The 26,034-nt window shown below is 50.8% G+C and overlaps 1 protein-coding gene and 1 long non-coding RNA gene across 5 annotated transcripts; one reads left to right on the forward strand and one right to left on the reverse strand.

The window, feature by feature from the left end:
* The first annotated feature begins 7,516 nt into the window (after positions 1-7,516).
* Positions 7,517-21,891, forward strand: CES4A (carboxylesterase 4A). The gene is made up of 14 exons (XM_052655725.1): positions 7,517-7,574; positions 10,759-10,960; positions 14,699-14,840; positions 14,922-15,055; positions 15,378-15,531; positions 16,991-17,095; positions 17,173-17,277; positions 17,402-17,440; positions 17,934-18,074; positions 18,579-18,653; positions 19,041-19,194; positions 19,838-19,966; positions 20,172-20,244; positions 21,164-21,891. The coding sequence occupies exons 1-14, from the start codon at positions 7,517-7,519 to the stop codon at positions 21,303-21,305; spliced, it is 1,653 nt and encodes a 550-aa protein (XP_052511685.1). The 3' UTR covers positions 21,306-21,891.
* LOC128063131 (uncharacterized) lies at positions 16,235-24,137 on the reverse strand. 4 transcript variants are annotated; one of them, XR_008200883.1, is made up of 7 exons: positions 24,020-24,137; positions 23,459-23,530; positions 21,222-21,309; positions 20,615-20,747; positions 19,273-19,337; positions 18,030-18,219; positions 16,235-17,192 (listed from the first exon to the last, which is right to left on the reverse strand). It is a non-coding gene; the product is annotated as an uncharacterized LOC128063131 (long non-coding RNA). The 4 variants fall into 4 exon arrangements; XR_008200879.1 differs by lacking the exon at positions 19,273-19,337; XR_008200880.1 differs by lacking the exon at positions 19,273-19,337 and having other exon boundaries at positions 16,235-17,530.
* Between the last annotated feature and the right edge of the window lie 1,897 nt (positions 24,138-26,034).

Below are 26,034 nucleotides of genomic sequence, written 5' to 3' on the forward strand. Positions count from 1 at the left end.
AAACCATTCCCTCCTCCCCAGTCGATGGAAAAATTGTCTTCTACAAAACCAGTCCCTGGTGCCGAAAATGTCGGGGACTGCTCGCTGCATTAGAGCATCAGTCTTTCTGTGACTCCTGTGAAATGTTGTGTGCTTCTCATCTAGGGGGATTTTGCCCAAACTTCCCCCTCTTCCCACTTGCTCCATGGAAAGTTGCAGCTCATACCTCAAGCTCCCCAGAGGATCCTCCTCCGGAAAGTCTTCCTCGCCTTCTCTGGGCCTGGCCCGAGCTCTGTCCATGACAATGTATTCCACTCTAGGCTGGCACTGTCGGTGTCAGTGTTCCTCTTCCCCTCTCAGAAGCTCTCTGAGAGTGGGAATCAGCCTGACCCCACTCTGCTCTTCCCATACTAGGATCAGGCAGGACCTGGGGTCAAATGATGCTCGCTGAGTGAGAGACTGACAAAGTATGAGGATGGGGACTGTTGCATGTGAACCCAGGCCCTTTAGGCACCAAAGCTCTGCTTAGTTCTGGACAAATGTTGTCCTCTCTGATCAGAAGGGTAGGTGGACTCTGGTGGCAGAGACCTGGAGTTGGAGAGGGTGGGTCCTGAGGCCTCAGGGGATCCAGCGGACAACCGATCTCAGAGGCCTCTGGCTACGGCTGGGGGAGGTCCCTGTGTCCATGCTGCCCAGTCTTGGCCCTTGCACAAGACAGAGCAGAGTCCAGCAGGGCCAGGGCCCTGACCCTTGGAAGTGAGATGCAAGCTTCCCAGCCCTAGTACCTCGCCCGCTTATGGCCTGCCTGGGCTCTTTCCTCTCCCTCCAGCTGGGGGAGACTGACTTCTGGGGTGGCACAGTTCTCGGAGCACCACCAGGACATGGGAGAACAGGCTGGGGGTGGGTGTCTGGACTAGCGCATCAGTCAGGCTGCTGTCACAGAGAGAAGACAAGGTCTGCTCTCTCAGGCAACAACAGGCAAAAAGCAGCCGGAGGTTTTTGAGTGGGGCACACATTTCTTTCTTTTGTTTGGTTTTGAGGATCAATATACCCTTCCCTTGAGACATCTGGATTTTAATACAAACACAATGACTTCCCCTCCTCCCACTATCTCATCCCACCAACTCTGGTCCCACATACACCCTTCCTCAGTCAGACTAAGTTCCTGGCTGCTGCTGAGTGAATGAAAACTACTTGCAGTTAAGACCAATTCTGTTTTGTGCATGCATGCTACGTCATTTTAATCATCTCCAACTCTTTGTAACCCCATGGACTGTAGCTTTCCATGTTCCTTTGTCCATGGGGTTCTCCAGGCAAGAATATTGCAGTGGGTTGCCATGCCCTCCTCCAGGGGATCTTCCCGACCCAGGGATCAAACCCATGTCTCTTGTGTCTCCTGCATTGGCAGGAGGATTCTTTACCACTTGTGCCACCTGGGAAGTTCTGTTTTGGGAAGTCCATTTAGGGCAGAAAAGAGTCATAAACCAGAGAGGTTCCAAACCGTGCTGCTCGGCTACTCTAAAGCTCCCTGCCGCCCTTGAGGCAAGTTCAAGCTCTTTACACAGCATTGAAGGCTTCTTGTTCTCATCCCTATGTCCCCACAAGCTGCTGGAAAGAGAGTCTGACAGGTAAACAGGCTCCAATTCCATAGTGTGTTACTGGAGACACAAAGGGCTGTAGGAACAGGGAGGCATAGACCGGCCTGACTTGGGGGACAGGGAAGGCAGGACATCTAGGCTGACACCGGCAGGACCAGCAGAAGTGGCTCAGGCCAGGGCGGGTAGGCTTGAGTGGTAGGAGCAGGGAGGAGGGTGTTCCTGGCAGATGGAACAGCAGGAACAAAAGCCTGGAGGTTGAGATGTGCTGAGAAAACAGTTCTGTATGTTTGGAGAGGCCAGCAAAGACCAGACTGGGAGCAGCCTTGCAGGCTGGACTGGGGGCCTGGCCTGGAGGGTGACAGAGAGCTTGGGAAAGGTTTAATCTGGGGTGGGGTGACATGAATGGGTTGGGGGTGGTGATGAGAGAGGGGACAGGGAGAGCAAGAAGAGGGCCAGTGTGGGCTTCCGGCGGGGACAGAAGGCACCAGTGGGCTCTAGATTTAGAAGTGACAGGCTGACGTGGTAATTGAGGGGACAAGAAGGTGAGAGAAGGGAGACTCCTGGAGGGTGGGGGGTTGCCTGGGGGCGAGCAGGACTGGGTTGGGAACCAAGGGGTCGGTTTAGACCCTGCTGGAGTTACAAACAGGCCTCTTCCTCCAGGCCTGAGGGCACACTATACCTGGCAGCTGTGGGGAAGTGCGGGGTGAGGGGGACACATACCAGCTTCGGTGTCACCACTGCCAGAAAGCTTCAAGGAGGGTAGAGGAGCCTGCGGGTGAGGCGTCAGACAATGTCCCCGGTCAGCTTTCCCCCTTCTTCTCCTTCTTCCCCCAACTTCTGGGGTTTTCTGTCCGTGGGAGGGAGACGAATGACTTAGCATGATCCCAATGGCTTGGGGTCGAGGGGGAGGCCGTGCCAGACAAGGGGGTGCTCCTAGGATTCCAGTCTTCTTGCCTCTTTACTCTCACTTCCCTGGGCCACTACTCATGGAACTCCCTCCCCTGCCGGCAGCGCATCCTCCATCCACTGATGGTCCAGCCCCAGGACCCAGAGTGAAGGGAGCAAGCCAGGGGCACCCACAAATTCAGAAGGACCAGGCCCTGCAGGGCACGGACTGATGGACCCAGGGAGCCTCCCCAAGGCAGGGTGATGGGAAGGAGCAGTGAGCAGTGTGAGTGTGTGAGCACAAGGGGGTACTGCAGGGTCAAACGTGCATACCTGGACCCAGCTACCCGATAAGAGATTGGTAGACACTCGCAGTAGATGCAGACAAGTGTGTGCATACCCAGCGCTAGTCACACACACACATTCACACACACGTACCCTCACTAATAGGGTCCCAAGACAGCTCAGCAATTTACTAGATATGTATGAGCAAGTTATTTAGTTTCTTTGTTCCTTAGTTTTCCCATCTGTAAAATGGGGGCAATGATAGTGTTTTTCCCCCTTCATGGATCTGCTATGAGGACTGAATGATAATTAGCTGTAAAGTGCCTGGAATAGTGCCTGACACACAGCATGTGCTCAAAAATTGCCCCCTAGTGTAGGTGTGGCCACAGATTTCAATTGCACTGTCTGAAAAAATCATATGGCTCCCTCAATCACAGTTCAAAGATAGAAGAACTGGGGGACATTAGGGGTGCCATCATAATGTTAGTATGAGGTTTTTCCACTTTGAAATAACTCTTGGGCCTGTGTCTGCCTAGAAGGGGTGGCAGGTGGAGCTTTGTGATGTTCTGAATGAGTCTCTGGCCTTCCCTGAGGGTCTCAGGGAAGCTGTCATCCAAGTCCCTCCCCCGCTTTACCTGCAGTCCCTCCTATTGGATTTTAGATGTATGCCCTCCAGTCCCCCTGGACCCCAGTTCCCAGCCCAGCTTGCCCAGGCCCTGGGAAAACCATTCCAAGAACAGGAAGCCACTGGGTAGGGGAACACCAGCTCTGTTACTGGAGAATAGTGGCATCCACACATCCCTCCTCCCTCTGCCCCAGCCCATGGGCTTCCTTTCCCATCAGCCCAGATTCCTCATGTCTTGAGATGCAATTGCCCACTGGAGCCTCTCCTGAGGTGGTCTTGCCCCTCCCTACTGTCCCTGAGCTGACTCTTCTGACTCCGGAGGTCTTGACCAGGGCCCAGGGCACCAGGCAGAGGGCCAGGCCTCACCCCCCCAAAGAAGCCTTGCTGAGCTTCCCTCTGTGCTCAAGTTCACTCACATCCTTTCTCTCCCTCAGGGCTCTGGACCATCCTCTGGGGTCCTGAGTAGTCTTATAGGACCTTTGGACCAACCTCTGGGGTCCCGAGTGGATTCCCACTTTACAGAGGAAGAAACTGAGGATCAGAGAGGGGACGCACCTTGCCTGAGGCCACACAGAGAGTGAGGATGGAGCCAGGACCCGTTCCCAGTACTGTGGGCCTCCCTCCAGACTGTGCCCTCATGCATAGAGTGAGCTTTCCAGCTGCAAGAGTCAGGGTCTAAGGGGTGATGTAGGCAGAGGAACTGGGATTCCAATAGCCAGCACTGTCAGCGAGTGAGGCCCAGAGTGGGGAGTTTTGCAATAGTTCAGGCAGTACAGAGATGAGAGATGACCGTACCGCACTGACTGGGTCTGCAGAGCTCCAGGCATAGGCTCCTTCTCTTATCAGGAGCTTGGCTTCATCCTGTGATCTGGCCCTAAGGACACCCCACCCCACTTGTCATGCATCTTTGAAGCCCAGTCGTGGACCAGAGGGAGCCTCATTTCAGTTCAGTTCAGTTCATTCACTCCGTCGTTTCTGACTCTTTGTGACCCCATGGACTGCAGCACAATAGGCTTCCCTGTCTTGATAGAGCCTCAGTTTTCTCTCAAAAAACAGAGGGTGCTGGGTGACCCAGGAGAAGATCACCTAGCATTCAGTTCAGTTCAGTTCAGTTCATTTCAGTCACTCAGTTATGTCTGACTCTTTGTGACCCCATGAATCGCAGCACATCAGGCCTCCCTGTCCATCACCAACTCCCGGAGTTCACTCAGACTCATGTCCATCGAGTCCGTGATGCCATCCAGCCATCTCATCCTCGGTCATCCCCTTCTTCTACTGCCTCCAATCCCTCCCAGCATCAGAGTCTTTTCCAATGAGTCAACCCTTCGCATGAGGTGGCTAAGGTATTGGAGTTTCAGCTTTAGCATCATTCCTTCCAAAGAAATCCCTGGGCTGATCTCCTTTAGGATGGACTGGTTGGATCTCCTTGCAGTCCAAGGGACTCTCAAGAGTCTTCTCCAACACCACAGTTCAAAAGCATCAATTCTTTGGCGCTCAGCTTTCTTCACAGTCCAACTCTCACATCCATACATGACCACTGGAAAAACCATAGCCTTGACTAGACGGACCTATGCTGGCAAAGTAATGTCTCTGCTTTTCAACATGCTGTCTAGGTTAGTTATAACTTTCCTTCTACGGAGTAAGCGTCTTTTAATTTCATGGCTGCAGTCACCATCTGCAGTGATTTTGGAGCCCCCCAAAATAAAGTCTAACACTGTTTCCACTGTTTCCCCATCTATTTCCCATGAAGTGACGGGACCAGATGCCATGATCTTTCGTTTTCTGAATGTTGAGCTTTAAGCCAACTTTTTCGCTCTCCTCTTTCACTTTCATCAGGAGGCTTTTTAGTTCCTCTTCACTTTCTGCCATAAGGGTGGTGTCATCTGCATATCTGAGGTTATTGATATTTCTCCCAGCAATCTTGATTCCAGTTTATGCTTCTTCCAGCCCAGCATTTCTCATGATGTACTCTGCATATAAGTTAAATACATAGGGTGACAATATACAGCCTCGATATACTCCTTTTCTTATTTGGAACCAGTCTGTTGTTCCATGTCCAGTTCTAACTGTTGCTTCCTGACCTGCATATAGGTTTCTCAAGAGGCAGGTCAGGTGTTCTGGTATTCCCATCTCAGAATTCTCCACAGTTTATCGTGATCCACACAGTATTATATGTCAGAATCTCAGGTTCTTACCCCTAAGATGTTTTTCCAGGGCCACCTGACTGACCCAGCGCCCTACTCAATGTTCCCTGGGCCCCATGTGGGCATTGGATGGGACCCACATGAGTCCTAGGTGCTCCACTCAGAAGCCTGGCCTGGCATTACTCCCACTCATTTGACCCAGGTGAAAGGTTGTTTCTTCCCCAGGGAGAGGTGGCACAATTGGAGCCAGCTGTTGGCAGGACTGGTCCTTAAGGCCCACACAGAGCTGGCTAAGTTGCTGCACAGCTGGGCTGGGGATTCTACATGTGCCAGGCCTGCCTGGCAGGTAGACTCACAGTCTCATCTGCCTTTTCCACCACCCACTTCCCTTGTCCTTCACACTCACACTCCCCTCCACCTCCCAGCTTGGCCCTTCCTTTCAGTAACACATGCTTAGTACAAACAGATAAACTAACCTTGTCAGAGCCTGGGAAGCAGAAACAAGTGGCTGTGTCACTTCCCTCAAACCAGGCTCCGTACTCCTATTGATGTGGCCACACATGGACCGCAGGGGAGGCTGGCAGTGTGAAGCAATAGGGGAATATGATCCAGAAAGAGAAACATGGCCCAAGCCAGATGAAGCTGCTGGTAACCCAGACTTCCCTGATCTTGCCTTTCCTGTTCCCTCCTATACCTGACTCTCTAAACCCCACAATGATAGTGCATTCTCCATAATGTTGGCTAAAGAAAACATAGAAACTACAGAAAATTTAAAAGAAAAAGAAAGAAAAAAAAAATCAAGGTCACTGATGACTCTGCAACTCAGAGCCAACCACAGACTCCATTTTGGCATCAGTCCTTCCTGTTACTTTAGACATCTTTGGAGTATTTTGGTATGTACTTTCCATGGTCATATTCAACATAAAATTTCAGATTCTACCTTTTTCAAGTTATTAAACCACATCCGCCTTTCCCCAAGGACTAATGATGACAGCTGACAATGGGTTTTCCCTGTTTGAATTGCTTTACCTACATGAACACATTTAACCCTTACTACAACTCGGTAAGTACTATTATCAGGCAGAATTTACAGATGGAGAAACTGGAGTCCAGAAGAGTCACACAGCTTGAAAGTGGCAATGCTGGGATTCAAGCCCAATAGCCTGGCTCATAACCAGTGCTAAATCATCGGCTACTCTAGAGTCTCACGGAACATGATATTACTGACCGTGTAGCATAAATTATATTCTGTAGGTATAACATCCTTCTTCACCCATCCCCTACAGTCTTCCTGGGGTGAGACTGTTGTCAACAAGGCTATAGGACACTCATCCTGTAAACAATTTTTTGTGTATTTTGGATGGTCTCCCAGACCAAATTTCTTGGTCAAAGGATAGGGTAGCTTTGTTTTGTTTTTAATATTTATTTGGTTACCCCGGGTCCCTGACCACCATCATCCAGGTCTGGACTTCCACATCATGACTGCTTCCAGACCCACATGGTCCTGGCTGAGAAAGTCAGCATGTGTGAGAAGGGTTAGGGAGTGCCTGTAAAAGAGACTGCACAAACCAGAGGGGAGCCTCTGTGTATGTGTGGAGGGAAAGGGGGGAGTAAGGCCTTTAAATCCACAGGGAGGAAACCTGGGAGCTAAGAACAAAGTGCTCAGGTGTTCTGCTCCAACTTTAGTACCTACTGGTGCTCAGTGCTTAACTCACACTACCTCAACTTTAAGCCCATTGCACAGATGAGCAAACTGCAAAGGGATTGGTCTGTTTTTCGAACAGCCAAGATCATTGACAGTGACTTCTCACCCCAAGGCAGAGATAAGGCTGTGGGTTGATGGGAGAGCTGGTTACAATTTCTCCCACCCTCTCACCTTCTATTGATGATTAAAAGAAGATAAAAGTCGGACTGCCCAGCTCGCCGCAGACTCACCCACCATCTGACATCTGCGGGGTGGACATCATCCCAGTCTGTGGCAGGAGCTGGCTGGCTGGAGAATGAATTGGATTCTGTGTTTGAGCCTCACCCTCCTTCTGGTGGTGCAGACAGCCTGGGGTAAGCCCTGACCCTTCCCTGGTTCAAGAGGGACATAGGCCATAGGGACAGGCCCCCAAATCAACCTCTCCTCAGGGTAGCAGGGTAGGGACATTTAGAGATCCGGGTGTATGGGGGTGGTGGGCAGCTGGGAGCATGGATATTTATATTTATATTTTTATAAAATATATCTTATAATTTATATAACTTTATGTTTATGACTGTATACTTATATTCTTTATATAATTAATCCTGTTTAAAATTCTTATTATACTAGTATATATATATATATTAGTGTATGTGTGTGTATAAAATCATCATGTAACCACCAACCAGATCAAGATCTAGAACATTTCAGGACTTCTCTGGTGGTCCAGTGGTTAAGACTCTGTGCAACAACGCAGCAGGGTGCGTTCCATTCCTGGTCAGGGAACTAAGATCCCACATAACATGAGGCAAGGCCAAAAAAACAAAAAGGATCTAGAACATTTCCAACATCTGACATGTACCTTCCCAGTCATATCCTCAAAGTAACCACCACCATTCTGATGGCTATCATAATTTAGTTTTGCCCATATTAACACATTCATTTTTTTTTCTTGGTTACATGCAGGAACTTAGCTCCCCAGCTAGGAATCAAACCCGAGCCCTCTGCAGTGGAAGTGCAAAGTCTTAACCACTGGACTGCCAGGGAAGTCCCCGCATTAAAAATTTTTTTTAACTTGAAACTTTGCTAAAACAACTTTTGGCATTCTGGCACATTGTCTGTTAGTCTTTTTATTGCATTATTTGTATATAGCTGTGATATAAGCACTTAAACAATTTTATTCTTTTTTTTCACTTAAGGGCATGCATAAAGAGTTTATAACTTGAGTTCATAATTACATTTACTTTTCCTGATCCCCAGATACAAATAATGCTTCTTGCCCTCACTATGGCAAGTATGACTGTGATTCAGAAAGTCTTTATTTTAGTGCATTTCTGACTATTTTCATAAGGGTGGACCTAGAGAGGAATTACTGAGTCAAAGCATGTGAACATTTTATGGCTCTTATACATTTTGCCAAATTATTTTTTTGAGGTGGTGTATCAATTTATCTTCCACCAACAGCATATGTGAGCATCCTTTTCATTGCATCTTTGCCAGAATTGGGTGCTATCATTTTTTTAAGATTTCTTTTTTTTTGAATGTGGACCATTTTTCAAGTGTTTACTGAATCTGTTACAATATTGCTCCTGTTTTATCTTTTTGGTTTTTTGACTGCGAAGCATGTGGGACCTTAGTTCCTTGACCAGGGATGGAACAACACCCCCCTGCATTGGAAGCACAGAGTCTTAACCACTGAACTGCCAGGGAAGTCGAGGTGCCATTGTTTTTATTAGGTAGAAATTGTAACTCATGGTTTTAATTAGTGTTTTATGACTTCCAAAAACATGGAATATTGTTTTCATAAGTGCTTATGTATTGCCTCGGGGTAGCAGAGTTAGGACCGGGAGCACTCCTCATCAGCTCTGACTCAGGGGTTTAGAGCACTCTGTCACATGCTTAGGTGCTCCCAGAGGCTGGGGTGAGGACAGTAAAACATTATTATTTAAAGCAGAGCTCTGATGTGAGACAGTCTGTGTCACCTTGGACAAGTTATATACCCCTTTGAACCTCCATTTCCACATTTGTGTAGTAGGAAACTACAAAACAGTTGCCTTATAAATTTTTTTAGGCAGATGAGGTGAGATAGCATAAAAGTGTTTGGCAGAGTGCCAAGCTATAATAAAAGATCAGTCAATCATAGTCATCAGCTATTCAATCATGACTGGACCCAGAATTAAGGGCAAATCTGAGTAATATGATAGATATTGACCTCCTGGCTCTGTGCTATGAGATCTCAAGCTGGTCACTAACCATCTCTGGGCCTCAAGGCCCCACCCCACTCCTCCAAGAGCCATTGAGAAGCCTACATGAGAGGACCATGTAAAAGGGCCTCGTAAGTTGCAAGGGACAACACACACACACACATACACACAGAGGAGGTTTGAGATGGTCCCTTCCCCCGACTGGCATAACTCCATGTTTGAAGGGTCACTACTGCAGCCAGTTCTTTGCGCCCAGATATTGCTTATGTAAAACCTGGGTACGTGGGCAGAGAGGCCACCTGCAGCTGGGGTGTGAGGGTGTGTTCTTATCACACCAATTGTTGTTGTTCAGTTGCTCAGTCATGTCGAACTCTTTTCGATCCCTCTTTGCTGCCTGACTGCAGCACGCCAGGCTCCTCTGTCCTCCACTGTCTCCCAGAGTTTGCTCAAATTCATGTCCATTGAGTCCACTGAGTCAGTGATGCTATCTAACCACCTCATCCTCTGCCACTCCCTTCTCCTATTGCCTTCAGTCTTTCCCAGCATCAGGTCTTTTCCAGTGAGTCAGCTCTTCACATCAGGTGGCCAAAGTATTGGAGCTTCAGCTTCAGCATCAGTCCTTCCAATGAACAGTCAGGGTTGATTTCCTTTAGGGTTGACTGGTTTGATCTCCTTGCAGTCCAAGGGATTCTCAAGAGTCTTCTCCAGCTCCACAGCTCGAAAGCATCAATCCTTTGGCACTCAGCTGTATCAATGCTATTCGAAAAATGAGTTGCATCAAAATCTCCTAGAAGGGGTTGAAAATCTAATTTCCTGATGCAACCTGAGATTCTCTTTCAGAGGAAGTAGAATGGGACCTAGGAATCTGAATTTCCTGATGATTTCTCCAGAGGATTCTAATGCCCAATCAAGTTTGATAATATTTTGATTAGATTTGCTTTCTGTCACTTTGTAGGGTGAGCCCCCAGGGAACCAGGGCACAGAAAAATTCAGCTTTTTGTTTTGTTTTTTGACCATGTGGCTTGTGAGATCTTAGTTCCCCAGCCAGGGATTGAGCCTGGGCCCTTGGCAGTAAGAGTGCAGAGTTCTAGCACTGGACCATCAGGAAATTCCCAAAAATTTTAGTTTTGATAAAGGGGGAGGAGGAGAAAGAAATGACAGGGGTGCTTCAGGAAGGGGAAAAACAAACAAACATAGCTTTGATATCTTAAATCAAATACACTAGATAAAATTCCTAAGAGGAACACAACAGAAGTAGGCAATGACACAATTGTGAAAAGTTTCAAGCTGGTGCTGTGGCAGATGGGTCAAGGTGTTTCTGATATCCAGGGTGACCCTTCTCTTCTCTTTCTAGGTGCCTTGCACACCAAGGAGCTTCTAGTAGATACCAAATATGGGACACTCCGAGGAAAGCAGATACACGTGGGGAAGACGCCCATCAATGTCTTCCTAGGAGTTCCCTTCTCCAGACCTCCTGTGGGTGCCCGCAGATTCGCTGCCCCAGAACCCCCAGAGCCCTGGAAAGGAATCAGAGATGCTACCACCTACGCCCCTGTGTAAGAACCAGAGGACTGTGGGCTGGGTGGTGGGCAGATCCCAAGCAAGGTGGCGAACCCATGCCCGCTTCTGGGCCAGGGTTTGAACAACTCACTGTGTGGCCACGGGCAAGCCTGGGGACCATTCTGGGCCTCGGTTTCCAAATCTATATAATGAAGTAGCTGGTCTAGATGGTATTTAAGGCACTGATAAGGCTGTTTTTTATCCTCTTGTGGGAAGGCTCCAGGCAAAGAGGAGGTGCCTACTGACTGTGCCCCCAGGACTTGCTGCGGAGCTGAGTTTCCCTGAATATGTGTGAGGAACAGTACCCCCACACACAGAGAACCCTGAGCTCTCCCCTCTTCCTTGGTGCTTGAACCTAAGAAGCCCACACATCACCCCCAGCCCTTCACTGCAGAATATGGGGAAACCTGGACTCAGTTGCAGTTTCAATGTCCCAGGGTCCTAATGCAACCCCTAGCTGGGCCTAGCTGAGTCACATGAGCATGTTGGGACAATGACTGCCCTTTGAAGCACTGGGCTTGGCAGTTTACCAAGAACAAGTATATTTACTGTTCATTCAGACCATTGAGTAACGCACTGTCCAGAACATTCTGTGATGAACATTAACACTGTTCAGCATTGGTTGGATAAAATACTGGATTTAGAAAAATGTCTACTATGAGAACCTGGGTGTCAGGTGATATAAAAAACTACAACTACTTGGGTATCTAGTTGTTAAAAAACAGGATGTTAGAACATGATTGACTGTTACTGGAACACTGAGGTGCTGGTTGTTAAACTACTGGCCATCACTGAGAGAAGCCTAGACATTCTGAACATTGTGTGAGTGTTATTTGGAACTCCATGGATCAGGTGACAGAACATGGAAAAACCGTTGCTGGAACACTGAGGATCAGGAGTTTCGAGATTGGGGTATCCCGTGCATAAACATCTGGGTGTCAGTTGTGGGAATATTGGCCGCTGGCTGTTTGGAACACAGAATGTCAGGTGTAAGAATTTGTGGATAACTTAGAACAGATTGTGGGGTGGTGATTAAGGGGAGAACAGGGAGAAAGAAAGCTCTTGCAGAGATGATGGCTTTGACCAGGGTAGTTACAGTGGAGGTGGGTGGGAGTAGTCAGGCTCTAGATTTATTTTGAAGGTAAAATTGACAGGATTTTCTGAAGAATTGGATGTGAGTCACAAGGAAAGAAGAATAATCAAGGATAATGACTAGTTTGGGGGCAGAGCAGCAAGACGAATAGAGGCACAATTTACCTAAATGGAGAAGACTAGGGGAAGAGCAGGTTTGGGCAAAACAAGAGTTCATTTTGGGGTATGTTAGGTTTGGCATGTCTAATAGATATCCATGTGGAGATGTGGAATAGATGGTTTGGACAAAGGGAGCTGGAAGGAGACTAGTCATCAGAATGTCAGTGGTGTGAAGCCCTAGGCCTGAAGGACATCAGCTCAGGAAAGAAAAATCAGACTGAAAAGAGAAATGAGGATTGAGGCCTGGGGCATTCTCCTGCTGAGGCCGGAGAGAAGAGAAGGAGTCACCAATGAGGTGGCAGGAAAACCAGGAGAGTGGGATTACAGAAGCCTAGCAGGAAGGCAGGTGGCAGAGGATGAGATGGTTGGATGGCATCACCAACTCGATGGGCATGAATCTGAACAAACTTCGAGAGACAGTGGAGGACAGAGGAGCCTGGCGTGCTGTAGTCTACAGGGTCACAAAGAATAAGACATGACTTGGTGACTGAACAACAGAGAAGGAAAGCTTTGAAGAAGCAGAGAATGGTCAACCATACAGAGGGGCTACCAGGGCAAGTAAGATGATGGGAGAGATTTAGCAAGATGGAAATCATTGGTGATTTTGACGGGAATGGCTTTAGTGGCAGGTTGGAGAGAGGCCTCAAACGCTTATAATCCCAGTTCTAGGCTCTAAGAGCCCTGGCCTTCCTGCTGGGATGCTGGATGTGATTTATTGGACAGCATAAAGAAAGCTGAGTGCCGAAGAAGTGATGCTTTTGAACTGTGGTGTTGGAGAAGACTCTTGAGAGTCCCTTGGACTGTAAGTAGATCCAACCAGTCCATCCTAAAGGAAATCAGTCCTGAATATTCATTGGAAGGACTGATGCTGAAGCTGAAATTCCAATACTTTAGCCACCTGATGTGAAGAACCAACTCATTGGGAAAGACCTTGTGCTAGGAAAGATTGAAGGCAGGAGGAGAAGGGAACTACAGAGGACGAGATGGTTGGATGGCATCACCAACTCAATGGACATGAGTTTGAGTAAATTCCAGAAGTTGGTGATGGACAGGGAGGCCTGGTGTGCTGCAGTCCATGGGGTCGCAGAGTCGGACAAGACTGAGCTACTGAGCTGAGCTGATCCTAACACCAACATTAGCTGCTGCTGAGAAGTCAAACAAAGAGACAAGTTGCCTACTGGTGATCTTGGACAGGCTGGTAGGTGTGGAGGGAAAGAAAATCTATTGAAAAGTTTGGCCTTGAGGGGAAGAGAGAGATAGATTATTTGCTGGAGAAGGTGGGTAGTAGAGGATAGGTATGTTGAAGCGCTGTGGGGAAGGACTGAAAAGGAACAGGTGATGATTTAGGGTTAGGGAGGTGGGGATGAATTACACCTACAAAAACTCACATACACACAGTGAAGACAGGCTGGAACAAGAGAAGGGAACAGAGGAGTAGGTAGACAGGGTTCCTGCTTCCAGTCAAATGTGCCCAGCCCCACCTGTTATAAGAATAGCCATCTCCAGGGCTGGGCCAGCATGGCGGGAAGGCAAGATGGCCTGACAGCCCCAGATCTATATAATGCATAGGCACAGGGCCAAGTGCCAGGAATCAGATGAACACATCTCCATCCCTACCCTTTGGAAGCAAAAACAACCAACCAAAATTACTCCAAGCCAATATTATAGTTAGTAGTGTATAGAGGTTTGGGATGCCCAGAGGGGAAAGTGCCCAGCAGAGACACACATAAGCTGGAGCTTAAATGTGAGTAGGAGCTTTCTGGGCAGAGGAGAAGGCATTTGGCAGAGAGAATAGAGGCATGGGGGCTTGGAGGTGGGAGGCAAGAGGTCATCTGTATTTGGAGCAAAGAGTGACTGCGAGGAGATGACTAGATGGGAAGGAGAGCCTAGGTCAGTGTGGGTGAACCTAGACCTAATCCTGGGGGCAGGAGGAACAAGGGAGGGTAATAAGGAGGGGAGTGACATGGTCAGATTTGTGTTGTCTGTCAACCTTTCCGGCCAGGGAGTGGAGGATGAGTTGGAGGGGAGTGAAGAGGCAGGGGCAGAGTCCTGGCCAGAGTGATGGTGGCTTTCACAGGGCAGCAGCCTTGAAGTGAACAGAGGGGGCCTACTCAAAGGTTGTTTCGGAGTCAGAATAGAGACTGAGGGGAGGACAGGGCATGTAAGAAAGGAGGTGCTCAGGGCACCCAGGTTTCTAGCTTGACAGCACAAACAGGTCTCCAACAGGAGCAGGGAACTGCTTCCTTCCTTGGGAAGAGGCACACCAAGGCGCAAGGCAGGGAATGCCAACCTGCCTCTCACCCCTGGACCTAATGTTAGCGGAGACTGCTAGGACAGGATACACACACACACACACACACACACACACACACATTGCCTAAATTTTGCTTTGGGTTCTAGTCCCTCACTACTGGAACCTAGGTTGAAACCGGTCTCCCCAATATCACCACGGTGCTGGACCCCAACTCACATCGTGTCCACAGGTGCCTCCAGGAGTCCTGGGGGCAGGTCACCTCCATGTATTTCAACACACACAAGCAATATAAATGGCTGCACTTCAATGAGGACTGTCTGTACCTGAATGTGCACGCGCCGGTGCGAGCGCGCGGGGACCCTCTGCAGCCCGTGAGTACTCAGCCTTCAACCACACACCATCCCACTCAAGCACCCCACTGTCCCGCTCAGGCCTCAACCCTTCTCGCCCAGGTGATGATCTGGTTCCCAGGAGGCGCCTTCCTCGTGGGTTCCGCTTCCACGTACGACGGCTCCGAATTGGCTGCCCGGGAGAAAGTGGTGGTCGTGGTTCTGCAGCACAGGCTCGGCATCTTGGGCTTCCTCAGGTGGGCGGGACCGGAAACCTGCGCCTGGGGCCAGGGGCGGGGCCTCCTCGGCTCTTGGGCTAAGGGCGGAGGAGGTGAGGATTGGGTGGAAGAATGGGGGCGTGGTCTATGGGGCGTGTCCTCATGAGGGGCGTGGCAGGTCTAATGCTTGGAGCAGACTGGTAGGTGCTCGCTATCGCTCAATGGGGCGGCGCCCAATTATAAGGAAGGAGATGCGGTGGTTAGACCCAGTCTCTGAGGGACAGGGCGAAGCAAGGCGCGAGGCTCCCCAGCACCCAGGCGTTGGGGCTCCTGACCCTGACAGTGAGCCCCGCGCTCTCAGCACTGGGGACAGCCAAGCGCGCGGGAACTGGGCGCTGCTGGACCAGATTGCGGCTCTGCGCTGGGTGCAGAAGAACATCGAAGCCTTCGGCGGAGACCCAGGCTGCGTGACTTTATTCGGCCAGTCATCAGGGGCCATGTGCATCTCGGGATTGGTGAGTGCAATGCCCAGATAGACCTAAGCACAGTCGCAGGACCGCGTGGCCTACGGGTTCTGCACATATACTTGTGCAGATTTGGTATACAAGAACATTCCAATCCACAGACCTGCCCTCACCACTGCCATGGGTACCACCCCTCACAACCAAGGATATCTGTTCCATTCAGGGAGGAAACCAAGCCAGCCCAGAAAGGGCAATGCTAAGACTATGAATGTGGTGGGCCAGAAAGATCATCCAGCACTTCCTGCCTCTCCACATTCCCCCAGAGGTCTATGCCCCAAACAGAGACCACTATGAGCCCTCTGGGCAGGGTTGGGGCCACAGATCAGGCATTGGAGTCAGGCTTAGGTTAGAGACTGGGCTTTTCGCCTGACTTCTGGGGTACTGCTGACCTAGAGTTTGAGGGTAGGTCAGGTGCCCTGTGAGGGTCATGTGGCTGGGCAATCAGCGGGGACCACATCACACAGGACCTCATGGGCCACAGTAATAACACTCAAACACTTGAGCACATTCCGTGTGCCAGTCAATTTTCTAAGCACCTTACACGTATTCATTCATTGAATTACCTCAACAATCCAAAAAGAGGAGTATTCCCTTTCTGCACTCTACAAAAAGAGAAGTGTTCTCCACTCTACAGAGGAAGAAAGTGAGGCCCAGAGAAGTTAAGCAACTTTATTGAAAATGCATTGGAGAGCAGGCAAAGATTTTAAGCAGGAGAGTGACACAATCAGATGTGCCTTTAAAGTTGGCTCTGTCTGCTGGATCTGGGTTAAAATGAAGCACAAACAGGCTTGGAGTCCAGCTTGGGGTGAGGGATGTTATATCTAATGGGGGCTAGTTCTGAAAAAGAAGCAGGAAGGAGGGACAGTAGAGGAGCGATGCAGGAGGCCAAATAGTCAGGACAGGGCCAACTGCAGCATGCAGATGACCAGAGGAGGGAGGGAAGGCCCAGGTGGATGGTGTGGGTAAGAGACAACACCCAGATGGGGAGTGGCTGGAGTAAGTTTGGGGCACATGAAGTCTGAGGTGCCCAGGAGACAGGATGGGGGTCCCATATATGGTTCTTCTCTCCAACCTGGGTAGCAGGGGAAGGCTAAGAGCTATCAGCGCAGGTAACTGGGGTCATGGGAACCATAGGGTCCCCTTCCCATATCCCTAGCCCAGTAGCAGAGGGGAGGCCCTTTTGGTTTGTTACACCAGCAGAACCACTGCAACAACACCAGATGCCCTGGGGGACCCCTGTGGCCATTCCACAGACCAGGACATGGATGCCCAGAGAGTGAAAGGCTCAGGCTCTAGATTGAGGACTCCAACCCAGAACTCCTGTCTCCCTCCTTGCTTCTGCCCTCTCTGGGCCCCTTCAAGCAGCCCAGCCAGGCCAGAAAGGCACCCCAAACTGCCCAAGTGGTCCCCATTTGTGCATGTCATGGCTGCCACTCCCCTCCCCCTGCAGATGACATCACCCCTAGCCCGGGGTCTCTTCCATCGGGCCATTTCCCAGAGTGGCACTGCAGTATTCCAGATCTTCATCACTCCTGATCCACTGAAGGTGGCCAAGGTGAGTGTCTCCTCTCTCCTAAGGTTCAGCAAGGGAGGCAGGATGGGCACACCCTCAAGCACCTCTTCTCTTCACAGAAGATTGCCCAGCTGGCAGGCTGCAATCACAACAGCACAAAGATTCTGGTAGACTGCCTGAGAACACTATCAGAGGCTGAGGTGATGCGTGTTTCCCAGAAGATGGTACGTAGAACTTCCTTCCGGCCTCTGACCCAGCTGTCTGCATCCTTCTGACCTGGCACCCAGCCACTCCAGGCATCATGCCTCAGAAGATTCCCTTTAGCCCCATCTTCTTCTCTTCCCACAGAGATTCTTCAAACTGCACTCCCAGGAAGACCCTCAAAAGGTGAGTAGGCCCCATTCTGTCTGAACCTCTCCTGTGAGCCAGACACTTAGGATACTCAGGCCAAAATTCCTTCACAGGGCTGATGTTCCACTGAGGACAGACAATAAACACTATAAATAAATGAATTGTTCACTTCTTTAAGAGGTGATAAGTTAATGGAAACAAAAGGAGGAGAGTCAGGAGGTTGGGCATGTTGGGAGGGGTAGGATTGTAAATAGAAGGAAGAGAGAAGTCTTAGCAAAGATTTTCAAGAGATGAGCGAATGCGCTATGTGAATACCTCTTGGTGTCAGCTGAGGGGTGGGAGATGGGGGAATCCTGAGTCTGAGTAGCCTGGTCCTCTCTCACACCAGGTTCACGGAGCCCCAGCTTTTTCCCAATCAAAGCGTATATAGCTAGAGTAATTTCTGGAACTTGCTGAGCTGATGTCTTAGACCAACGGGGTCCTAGGAGGGTAACAGGGAGGATTGGCTGGAAACCCCCTTGCCTTATAGATTGTGTGGTTCATGAGCCCCGTGGTGGATGGTGTAGTGTTCCAAGACAACCCTATTGTGCTCCTGACTCAGGGGCAGGTTGCACCTGTGCCTTACCTTTTGGGTGTCAACAGTCTGGAGTTCAACTGGCTCTTGCCTTTTGTAAGTGAAGAAGAGGGATGCCCATCACAGTAGGGGTAGGAGAGGATGCCTCTTGAGCAGTGCTGGGTACCAGGTCAGATCCCAGAGGTCTCTCTGGGGATGCCCAAGAGCTTGGGAGCTTCCTGCAGTCCCTGTGCAGTAGGAACTGTACAGGAATGGGGAGAGGGAGAGAAGTCTCTTGGAGGTTTGGGGGCCCAAAATCTTTAGCTCATAGTGTGAATGGGTCCTCATATTCATTCGTTCCCCTCTAGGCGGCTATACATCCTGGGTCCCTCCCTTGCCCCCTGGGTGGATCAGGGCAGATGCCCGAGCTCAGGAGGGCCCTCCCAGCCCCCACTGCAGCTCCAAACCAAGTTAGTGATGGAGAGGTTGGGAGCAGGAGTGCGGGAAATGGTCATGGGCACTTCTGCTCTGAGAAGAGCCTTGGGGCCTGATGTAGCACAGCTGGAATCCTTCCTAATGTTTGGGCCTGGCCTACGCCTGGGCCCTTGCCTTGTGGAGCAGATCATGAAGTTGCCGATGAGCCATCTGAGGAAAGAAACCATCAGCAAGCTTCTCTGGAGTACCAGCACCCTGTTGGTGAGGGGCTGTGCTGTCACGTGTGCTCTGCTTGGTTGGACACGGCAGCCTCCCTATTTTTACCTAGTAGCTGCTCTCCGCAAAGTGTTCCCGGCCAGGACAGAGGTATTCCTTGGGGGGGCCTGGGGTTTTGCATGGGATCGGGTGGCTGCTGCTGGGCAAGGCTCTCCAGACTTCCTCGGGGACACAGCAGGCAGTTCTCATGCAGCTAAAACACTGGGGTAAGAATTGTTAAACAGGGAGACCTTCCCAGGAGGCTCCTCATCCCCCTACACCCAGGCCAAAAACTCCTGGGGGGTGCCAAGCCTGGATCCAAGTCACTGGTGTGCCTACCTCTGACCCAGCTGGCACCCCACACCTCAGGGTGGGTGTGACTTCCCCACCTAGAATGTCACCAAGGAGCAGTTGCCACTGGTGATGGAAGAGTACCTGAGTGATGTGGATGGTCATGACCAGAAGATGCTACAAGAACATGTGATGGACCTAGCTGGGGATGCTACCTTTGTGTACTCCACACTGCAGGCTGCCCGCTACCACCGCAGTATGTGGGGTCCTCAAGAGTGGCCACGCCCTGTCCACTGGTGCTGCTTGCCACTGGGCTGACCAATCACTCACTCACCCTCTCTGTACCTCTGGGCTGATGTAGAATTCCAAGTGGCCACAGAAGAGGCAGCATACTGTCAACTGCAGAGGAGAGAGGCCATTCCTTAGGGCTGAGGAGGGCTGGCCTTGGCCAGAGGAAACAGCCTAGGGTGGTCAGGGAAGGTCTCCTGGCTGCAAGGACAGGCCTCTATAGGGGTATCTTGGAGATCCTGCCCAGGCTGACCCAGGCTTGGGCAACACGTGGGTGAGAGGTCAAAGGAGGGTCTGGAGAAGGTAGACACTGAAGAATCTTAAGTGCCAAACAGAGAGAGGAGAGGTTCAGTGGAAGAAAGAGGAAGGCTTACCACAATCCCGTGAACTGTTTCCACGTCCCTAGTCTGCAGATGAGGACTTGCAGCTCTGAGAGGTTGGGTGTCTTGCCCCAGGTCACATGGCTAGTGAGTAGTGTAGGTGGGATTCGAATCTGCTCCCTGGGTTCTGAAGCCCAAGGGAGCCTGATGCAGGTGGGTGGGATGTGTGGGGTGGATGAGAAGCCCGGGCTGAGACTTTTTCAGCAGCCTTCATTGGGTTTTTGTTCCTAGATGCTGGCTTCCCTGTCTACCTGTACGAGTTTGAGCACTATGCTCCTGGCACTATCGTAAAACCCCGCACTGATGGGGCAGACCACGGAGATGAGATCGGCTTCATCTTCGGAAGTCCCTTCTCCAAAGGTGCCGAAGCCCCACCTGACTCCCCGCTGGGTGTCTAATCTCTCCATCTTTGTGTTCTGACCCCTGGCTGACCACAGGGAGTTAAGTAGCAAATTCTTAATCTGGAATGCTCTCCCAAATGAAAGCCTCCCAGCATGGAAGCAGTGGGGTGGGATATCCCCACCCCATGCTCTGTTCTAAACACCACCTTCCATTCTGCCTCCAGGCCATTCCTCAAGCAAGGAAAAGGCACTGAGCCTCCAGATGATGAAATACTGGGCCAACTTTGCTCGCTCAGGGTGAGTCTGATCCCCCAATACGTGCGGGTGGTCTTCCTACCAGCGCTAGACCCAACGGTCAGCTGTTTCAGATATTTGTCCTTGTGTGTCCCATAGAAAAGGCACCCGGGCCTAAATGTCCCTAGAATGTACCGTTGTCCCATGACCACATCCTTCATTCACTCAAGCCTTCCACAGTCACTGCCAATACGCCTTTTTGTGGCCAGTTCAATACTGGGAGCTGGAATTCAAGGGTATCATAGACATGATCCCCAACTCCCAGCAGCCTATTAATGGTTAACAAAAATATTAAATTACCATCTGGCATGATGAGAATTGTGTTGGGGGAGCAGAAGGCACTATGAGAGCATAGAGGAGGTGTCTGACCGACCTGGGGTGGGCAGGGGTGGCTTCCTGGCAGAGATGACTTCTGAGCAGAGCTTTGGCTAGTCTTGCAACTAGTTTCCATCTCCACGTTCTGTCTTCTTTCTCTCCATCCTCCTGATGACACTCAAGGGAGCTTTCTGAAATATCATTTGACCAAGTCACCCACTTAAAACTTCATGGCTTCCCTTTGTTCCCAGGTAAAGTCTCATCCCCTTCACTTGGAACAAAAGTCTTCAAAATCCTTCCTGTTTCGTCTCCTCTCCACGCTATTCTCTTGACACACTGTATATTTTCACCTAACCCTGTACTTGTGCTTTCTTCCAAAAGCCCTGGGCTTTCATACCTCCAATCCTTTACACATACAGTTCCCTCTTCCTCAAAGTCCCCTCCCACCACACTTTTCCTCCTCTTTCTTAAAGATCTGTCTAAATATCATCTCTGTAAGGCCTTCTTGAACCCTACCTCCCAAAGGGAAAGTGAATGAGGGAAAAGTAACAGAACGAGGCAAGATGAAGATGAGCTCAAATAATCCTCCCTCCTTCCTCCCTGGCAGAAACCCCAATGGTGGGAAGCTGCCCTACTGGCCACGCTACAACAAGGATGAGAAGTACCTGCAGCTGGATTTAACCACAAGGGTGGGTGTGATGCTCAAGGAGGAGAAGATGGCGTTTTGGAAGAAGCTGCACCAGAATTAAGGACCTGAAAAGCAAGGCAATTCTGAGGACGGCTCTGCAGGAGGGAGCCTTAGGGATTGTCCCACCATGCAGGCCTTGGGAAGACTGGCCATGGACATATCTGGGACAAGCATCCGGCCCTCCCCAGTCCAGGTCCTGCAGAGGGTCCCTATTCCTTCCATGACAGAGCCTTAGCCTGTTTGGGGCCCAGAAGCACCCTCTTCAGCCTGACATCCCATGATGTCCAGCCATCTCACTGACCATTGGATTAGTCCAGGCCCTTTCTGCCAGATTCTGCCCAGCTACCCAGACTCAGAACAAATGCTTCTCTTCCTTCTCCAAATTCTCCCACCCATCAAGGTCAGCTTCAAGTTACTTCTTATGGGAAGTCCACTCAGATTACCACTGCCCCACCATTGCAAACAGTTTGCCATTCATCCTGCTCAACCTTATGCCTTTTCACATTGGACTGAGGCCTTGGGCAGGTTATATGTTATAAGGAGTGATGCTTTGACAGCTGGGGATCTTCTCCCCTTTCCATACCAATTTTTCCCAGGGCCCCTTCAAAGCCTGGCCACAGAGACAGTCCTTAATAAAGACACGTTGACTTGCCCTGAATTTGTGTCCATCTGTGAAACAGTTGGGTGAAGCAGATGGTTTCTTGATTTGAGTCCTTGGAGGGAGGGAGCACTACTGGGTTCTCTCTGCTGGGCTGAGCCTGCGCTGCTCACTCCGTCAAGGAGAGCTGCTGCAAAGTTGCCTGGGCTGCAGAACACCTGGCTTTTTTTTTCACTGTCTCGAGTGCACCTCTCAGGACATCCACACTCCATGCTCACTTGTCCACTGGGTGAGGTCTTGGTGCTGCATTCAGACTCCTCACTCTCTGGTCTCTCTTGCAACCTGGGCATACCTTCACTGACCCCACAGGTTTTTTGTTTTATTTGGGAATTTTTTGTGGATTTTTTTATTTTTGGAAAATATATACAACATGCAATTTACCATTTTAACCATTTTAATTTCAGTGACATTAAGTACATTTACACTATCATCATCATCATCCGTCTCCAGAATTTTTTTATTATCCCAAACTGAAACTCAGCATCTATTTAACAATAGCTTCCTATGCACCCAAACCCTGTTACCCACTATTCTACTTCCTAGCCTATGAATTTGAGTATTTCAGGAGCTTTGTGTGAATGGAATCATACAGTATTTATCCTTTCGTGTCTGGCTTTTTTCACTTCGCGTGTCTTCACATGTTGTAGCATATTTCAGAATTTTGTCCCTGTTTAAGACTGAATTATGTTCCTTTGTATGTACATACCACATTCTGTTTCTCTATTTTTCTGTGGATGGACATTTGGGTTGTTACCACCTTTTGGCTGTTGTGAAAAATGCTCTGAACATGAGTGTAGTGTCCCACAGGTTTTGTGCCATAAACTATAATGTCAGTTAGATTCTTTATTCCTAGAGGGTTTCCTTAGTCTCTGAGACAACTGGAGACTGCAAAGCCCCATGGGGTGAGGGACACCCAATCCTCCATACCCTCACATCTAAGCCCCCAACACAAAGGGATGGTTGGAGGAGGGAGAAGAGCCCCTTTCAGGTAAACATTTATCTTCATGACAATGCTGGCACATAGATTTTATTATCCCATTTCTACAGACAAGTAAACTGAGACAAGAGACATAAAAGTCCTTGCTCAAGGTCATGAGCTAGTGGTGGCAGAGTGGGAATTTGATCCAGGCCTGTCTGACTCACCCTGCCACCTCTATCCAGACCTGGAACAACCCCTGAGAGAAGGTGGCCCCCAGAGGAGGTGTGACAGCTCCAGTTTCAGGGGAGGAACAGCCAGAAGTCCCTGTCTACCTCTAACCAGGGAACAGGTGACTAAATAGCCATTCCTCAGTGAGAGCCAGAGCAAGCACTAGGGGCTCAGCCCCCTGGAGGGCGGTCCTGGGCAACCAAAACAGAAGTCAGCAGATGCTGGCTGAGGTCTAGCTGGGCTTCACACACACACACACAGAGGATGCCTATGTGGGACATACTGTCCTTGGGATCCAGAGGCCTGACCTCAGGCTAGTCCAGGCCTGCTTCTGAGGCTCCCTCATTTCTTCCCTCCTCAGGCTTCTCATGTAGGTCTGTGAAGGGAGTTTATGGAAACAGCTACTCACCCATAGGGTATTCTCTTCTGAATCAGAGGGAGAGCAGCTGAACCAGAGCCAGGGCTCAGCCAGCTGCAGGAGCTGTGAAGATCATAAAGGAATTGTGAGAACCCTGGCACCTTCTTTAAGATCTCAAGCCAGCAAGAACTCTGATGGGCAACCTGGATGGTGGGCTGGGCCCCTGCCTCCCAAAGTCCCTGCCTCATATCCTCCCTTCTTGTCTGCTCTTCTCAGATGTTACAGCTGGATGAAGGGGTTGGAGAAGGCAACGGACTGCCCTGTCTCCATCCTGTCTTCATGCCTTTGCTGGGATCCCCCGATGGCCACACAGAGTTCTTCCTAAATCCCCTGTCGCAGGGAGCCCTTCTCAGAACTAATTAGATCTTGGGGAAGACCCCAGGGCGCTTCTGTGGCTTTTCCCCACCTTTATCTCGGCTCGCCCAGGCCACTGTGAGCACAAAGGCGCACCACTGCAAAGCTGGCCTGGGAACGGCGCTCACAAGCGGGGTTCAGCAGGCCCCTTCCTCTCCTTCAACACCCCCAGCTCCCTACCCCCGAGGCAGCAATTACCGGCAGAGGCGGCCGGGGAAGAGCCAATTAGTGCGGGAGTCGCAGCCCCTCGGCTGTGCCCGCGCTGACCGCAGCCCCCGCAGCGCCGCCGCCGCCGCTCGCCCGCAGCCGCCCTCCCTGCCCGGCAGACAGCGCCAGCCGCCTGGGAGCCCCGGGGGACGCGCCGTCCGGCCTCCCGCCAACTGCAGTGATGGATCCAGCAAACTGGCGTGGGGCCAGAGCCCAGGCGGACGCGAGGGCGCCGGGAGCTGCAACTTGCTGCCGCTAGGTAGTAGGGGAGAGCGAAATGGGGCCTCCCTCGCTGTGAAGACTCCTGCGACCCCGACGGCTCGCGCCTGGCGCCTGCCTTCAGACGCCAGGCAGGCAGGCTGCAGGGGCGCGGTGGTGGGAGGGGGTAAGAGGAGAGGCTCCTCTTACAGCCTCATGGTCCTCAGCCTTGGGGACCTCCAAGGCTTCTTCCTAGGGTGGCCAAGCCCAGAGCAGTTCCCGGTTGGCGGCCTTAGCAGGGCCTGGCTTGAGAAACCCTGGGCTTGCACTTGATAAAGCTCCCCCTTGCAGGCAAGGTAGGCAGATGGGTGGGTGGGCAGTGCAGGACTGAAGGACCCTTTTCACTGATAAGCCAATTAATGGACTTCCTCCCCTGGGTCCCGGCCCTGCACAACCTGCCTTGCTCACCTATAGGCTCTGAGACCCAAGGGGGATCAGTCTTGTACTCCCGGAGCCAACAGGCTGCCTAGACAGAAGCTCCAGGGACTTGGCTGGGTTCCCAAGCTTATGAAAACTCTGAGGTCCAGGGAGGCTTCAGGTGAAGGAAAAAGGCGGCACCGCCACTTCAAGGCTTCCCCTTCCCCAGCCGACTCCTTTCTAGCCAAGACTGGACACACTGGGGCCCTGAAGTGGGGGGCGGGGTGGGCCTATGCCCAGGACACAGTCTGGATGAGGCTAGGGAACAGAAGAAGCAGGAGAGAAGGGTTTAGTGGAAAGGCTCACAAATGGGGTTCACCAGAGATCCGCTGTACAAGACTCCCATTTCCTGTGCCACACAGGGCCAGATAAGAGGTGCTGGGACCTCTGACCAGTCCTGCAGGCAGTGTCCTGGGGTTCAGAATGGCCTTATTTCTATGCCCTCACGGTTCCCCAGGCGGTGCTTGTGGTAAAGAGTCTGCCTGTCCATGTAGGAGACGTAAGAGATGTGCAGGTTCAGTCCCTGAGTCGGGAAGATCCCCTGGAGGAAGGCATGGCAACCCACCCCAGTATTCTTGCCTGGAGAATTCCATGGACAGAGGAGCCTGGCAGACTACAGTCCACGGGGTCACAAAGAGTCAGCAACTTAGCACGCATGCATGCACACCACTCAGGTCTGGTCTTAGTAGGGAAGGGCTGGAAGCCTGCCTTGTGCCCTAGAATCTCACTCAGAACCTGCTGGACCAGGCTTCCTGTGAAGGAGAAGGGATCACTTCTAAAGGAATGAGAATTCCCCTTTTCTATGTACCAAGGTGATTAGCTGTATGGAGAGAGGGTGGGGGAAGACTGTGAGAAATTGGGTGTGGGGATTGAGTAAGGAAGAGAGACCATGACAGATATACCACCTTGGGTCCTTTGTGGAATGAGGTGACAATGCATTAAATTAAAGCATGAGAGGACTTCCCTGGTGGTTCAGTGGCTAAAACTCTGTGCTCCCTATGCAGGATGCCTGGGTTCAGTCCTGGTCAGGGAACTAGATCCCACATGCCCTAGCTAAGAGGTCGCATGCTGCAACTAAAGATCCTGCCTGCCACAACGGAGACAGAAGATCCTGCTGCAACTAAGACCTGGCACAGCCAAGTAAGTAAATAAATGAATGGGAAAAAAAAAGCATGAGGGAAGGTATGGAGATAGGTGACAGAGACAGTGGAACCGTCTGCCAAGAAACTTAGAGGGTGGAGAAAAGAAACAGAAGCAGGCACAAATGCACCCAAACAAGCAAATGGACCGAGAGCCAGGGCGGTGCTGGGGGCTGTCCTGGAGAATGGCGC

This window comes from Budorcas taxicolor, chromosome 18 (genome assembly GCF_023091745.1).
Source record: "Budorcas taxicolor isolate Tak-1 chromosome 18, Takin1.1, whole genome shotgun sequence".
Lineage (NCBI taxonomy): Eukaryota > Metazoa > Chordata > Mammalia > Artiodactyla > Bovidae > Budorcas > Budorcas taxicolor.

Bases quoted from the DNA above. Each gene is read 5' to 3' on its own strand.
- CES4A (XM_052655725.1), top strand. From the start codon at position 7,517: ATGAATTGGATTCTGTGTTTGAGCCTCACCCTCCTTCTGGTGGTGCAG. The intron at 17,278-17,401 runs GTACGTAGAACT...CTCTTCCCACAG, and splicing joins TGCGTGTTTCCCAGAAGATG to AGATTCTTCAAACTGCACTC. The intron at 18,075-18,578 runs GTAAGTGAAGAA...CTTGTGGAGCAG, and splicing joins TCAACTGGCTCTTGCCTTTT to ATCATGAAGTTGCCGATGAG.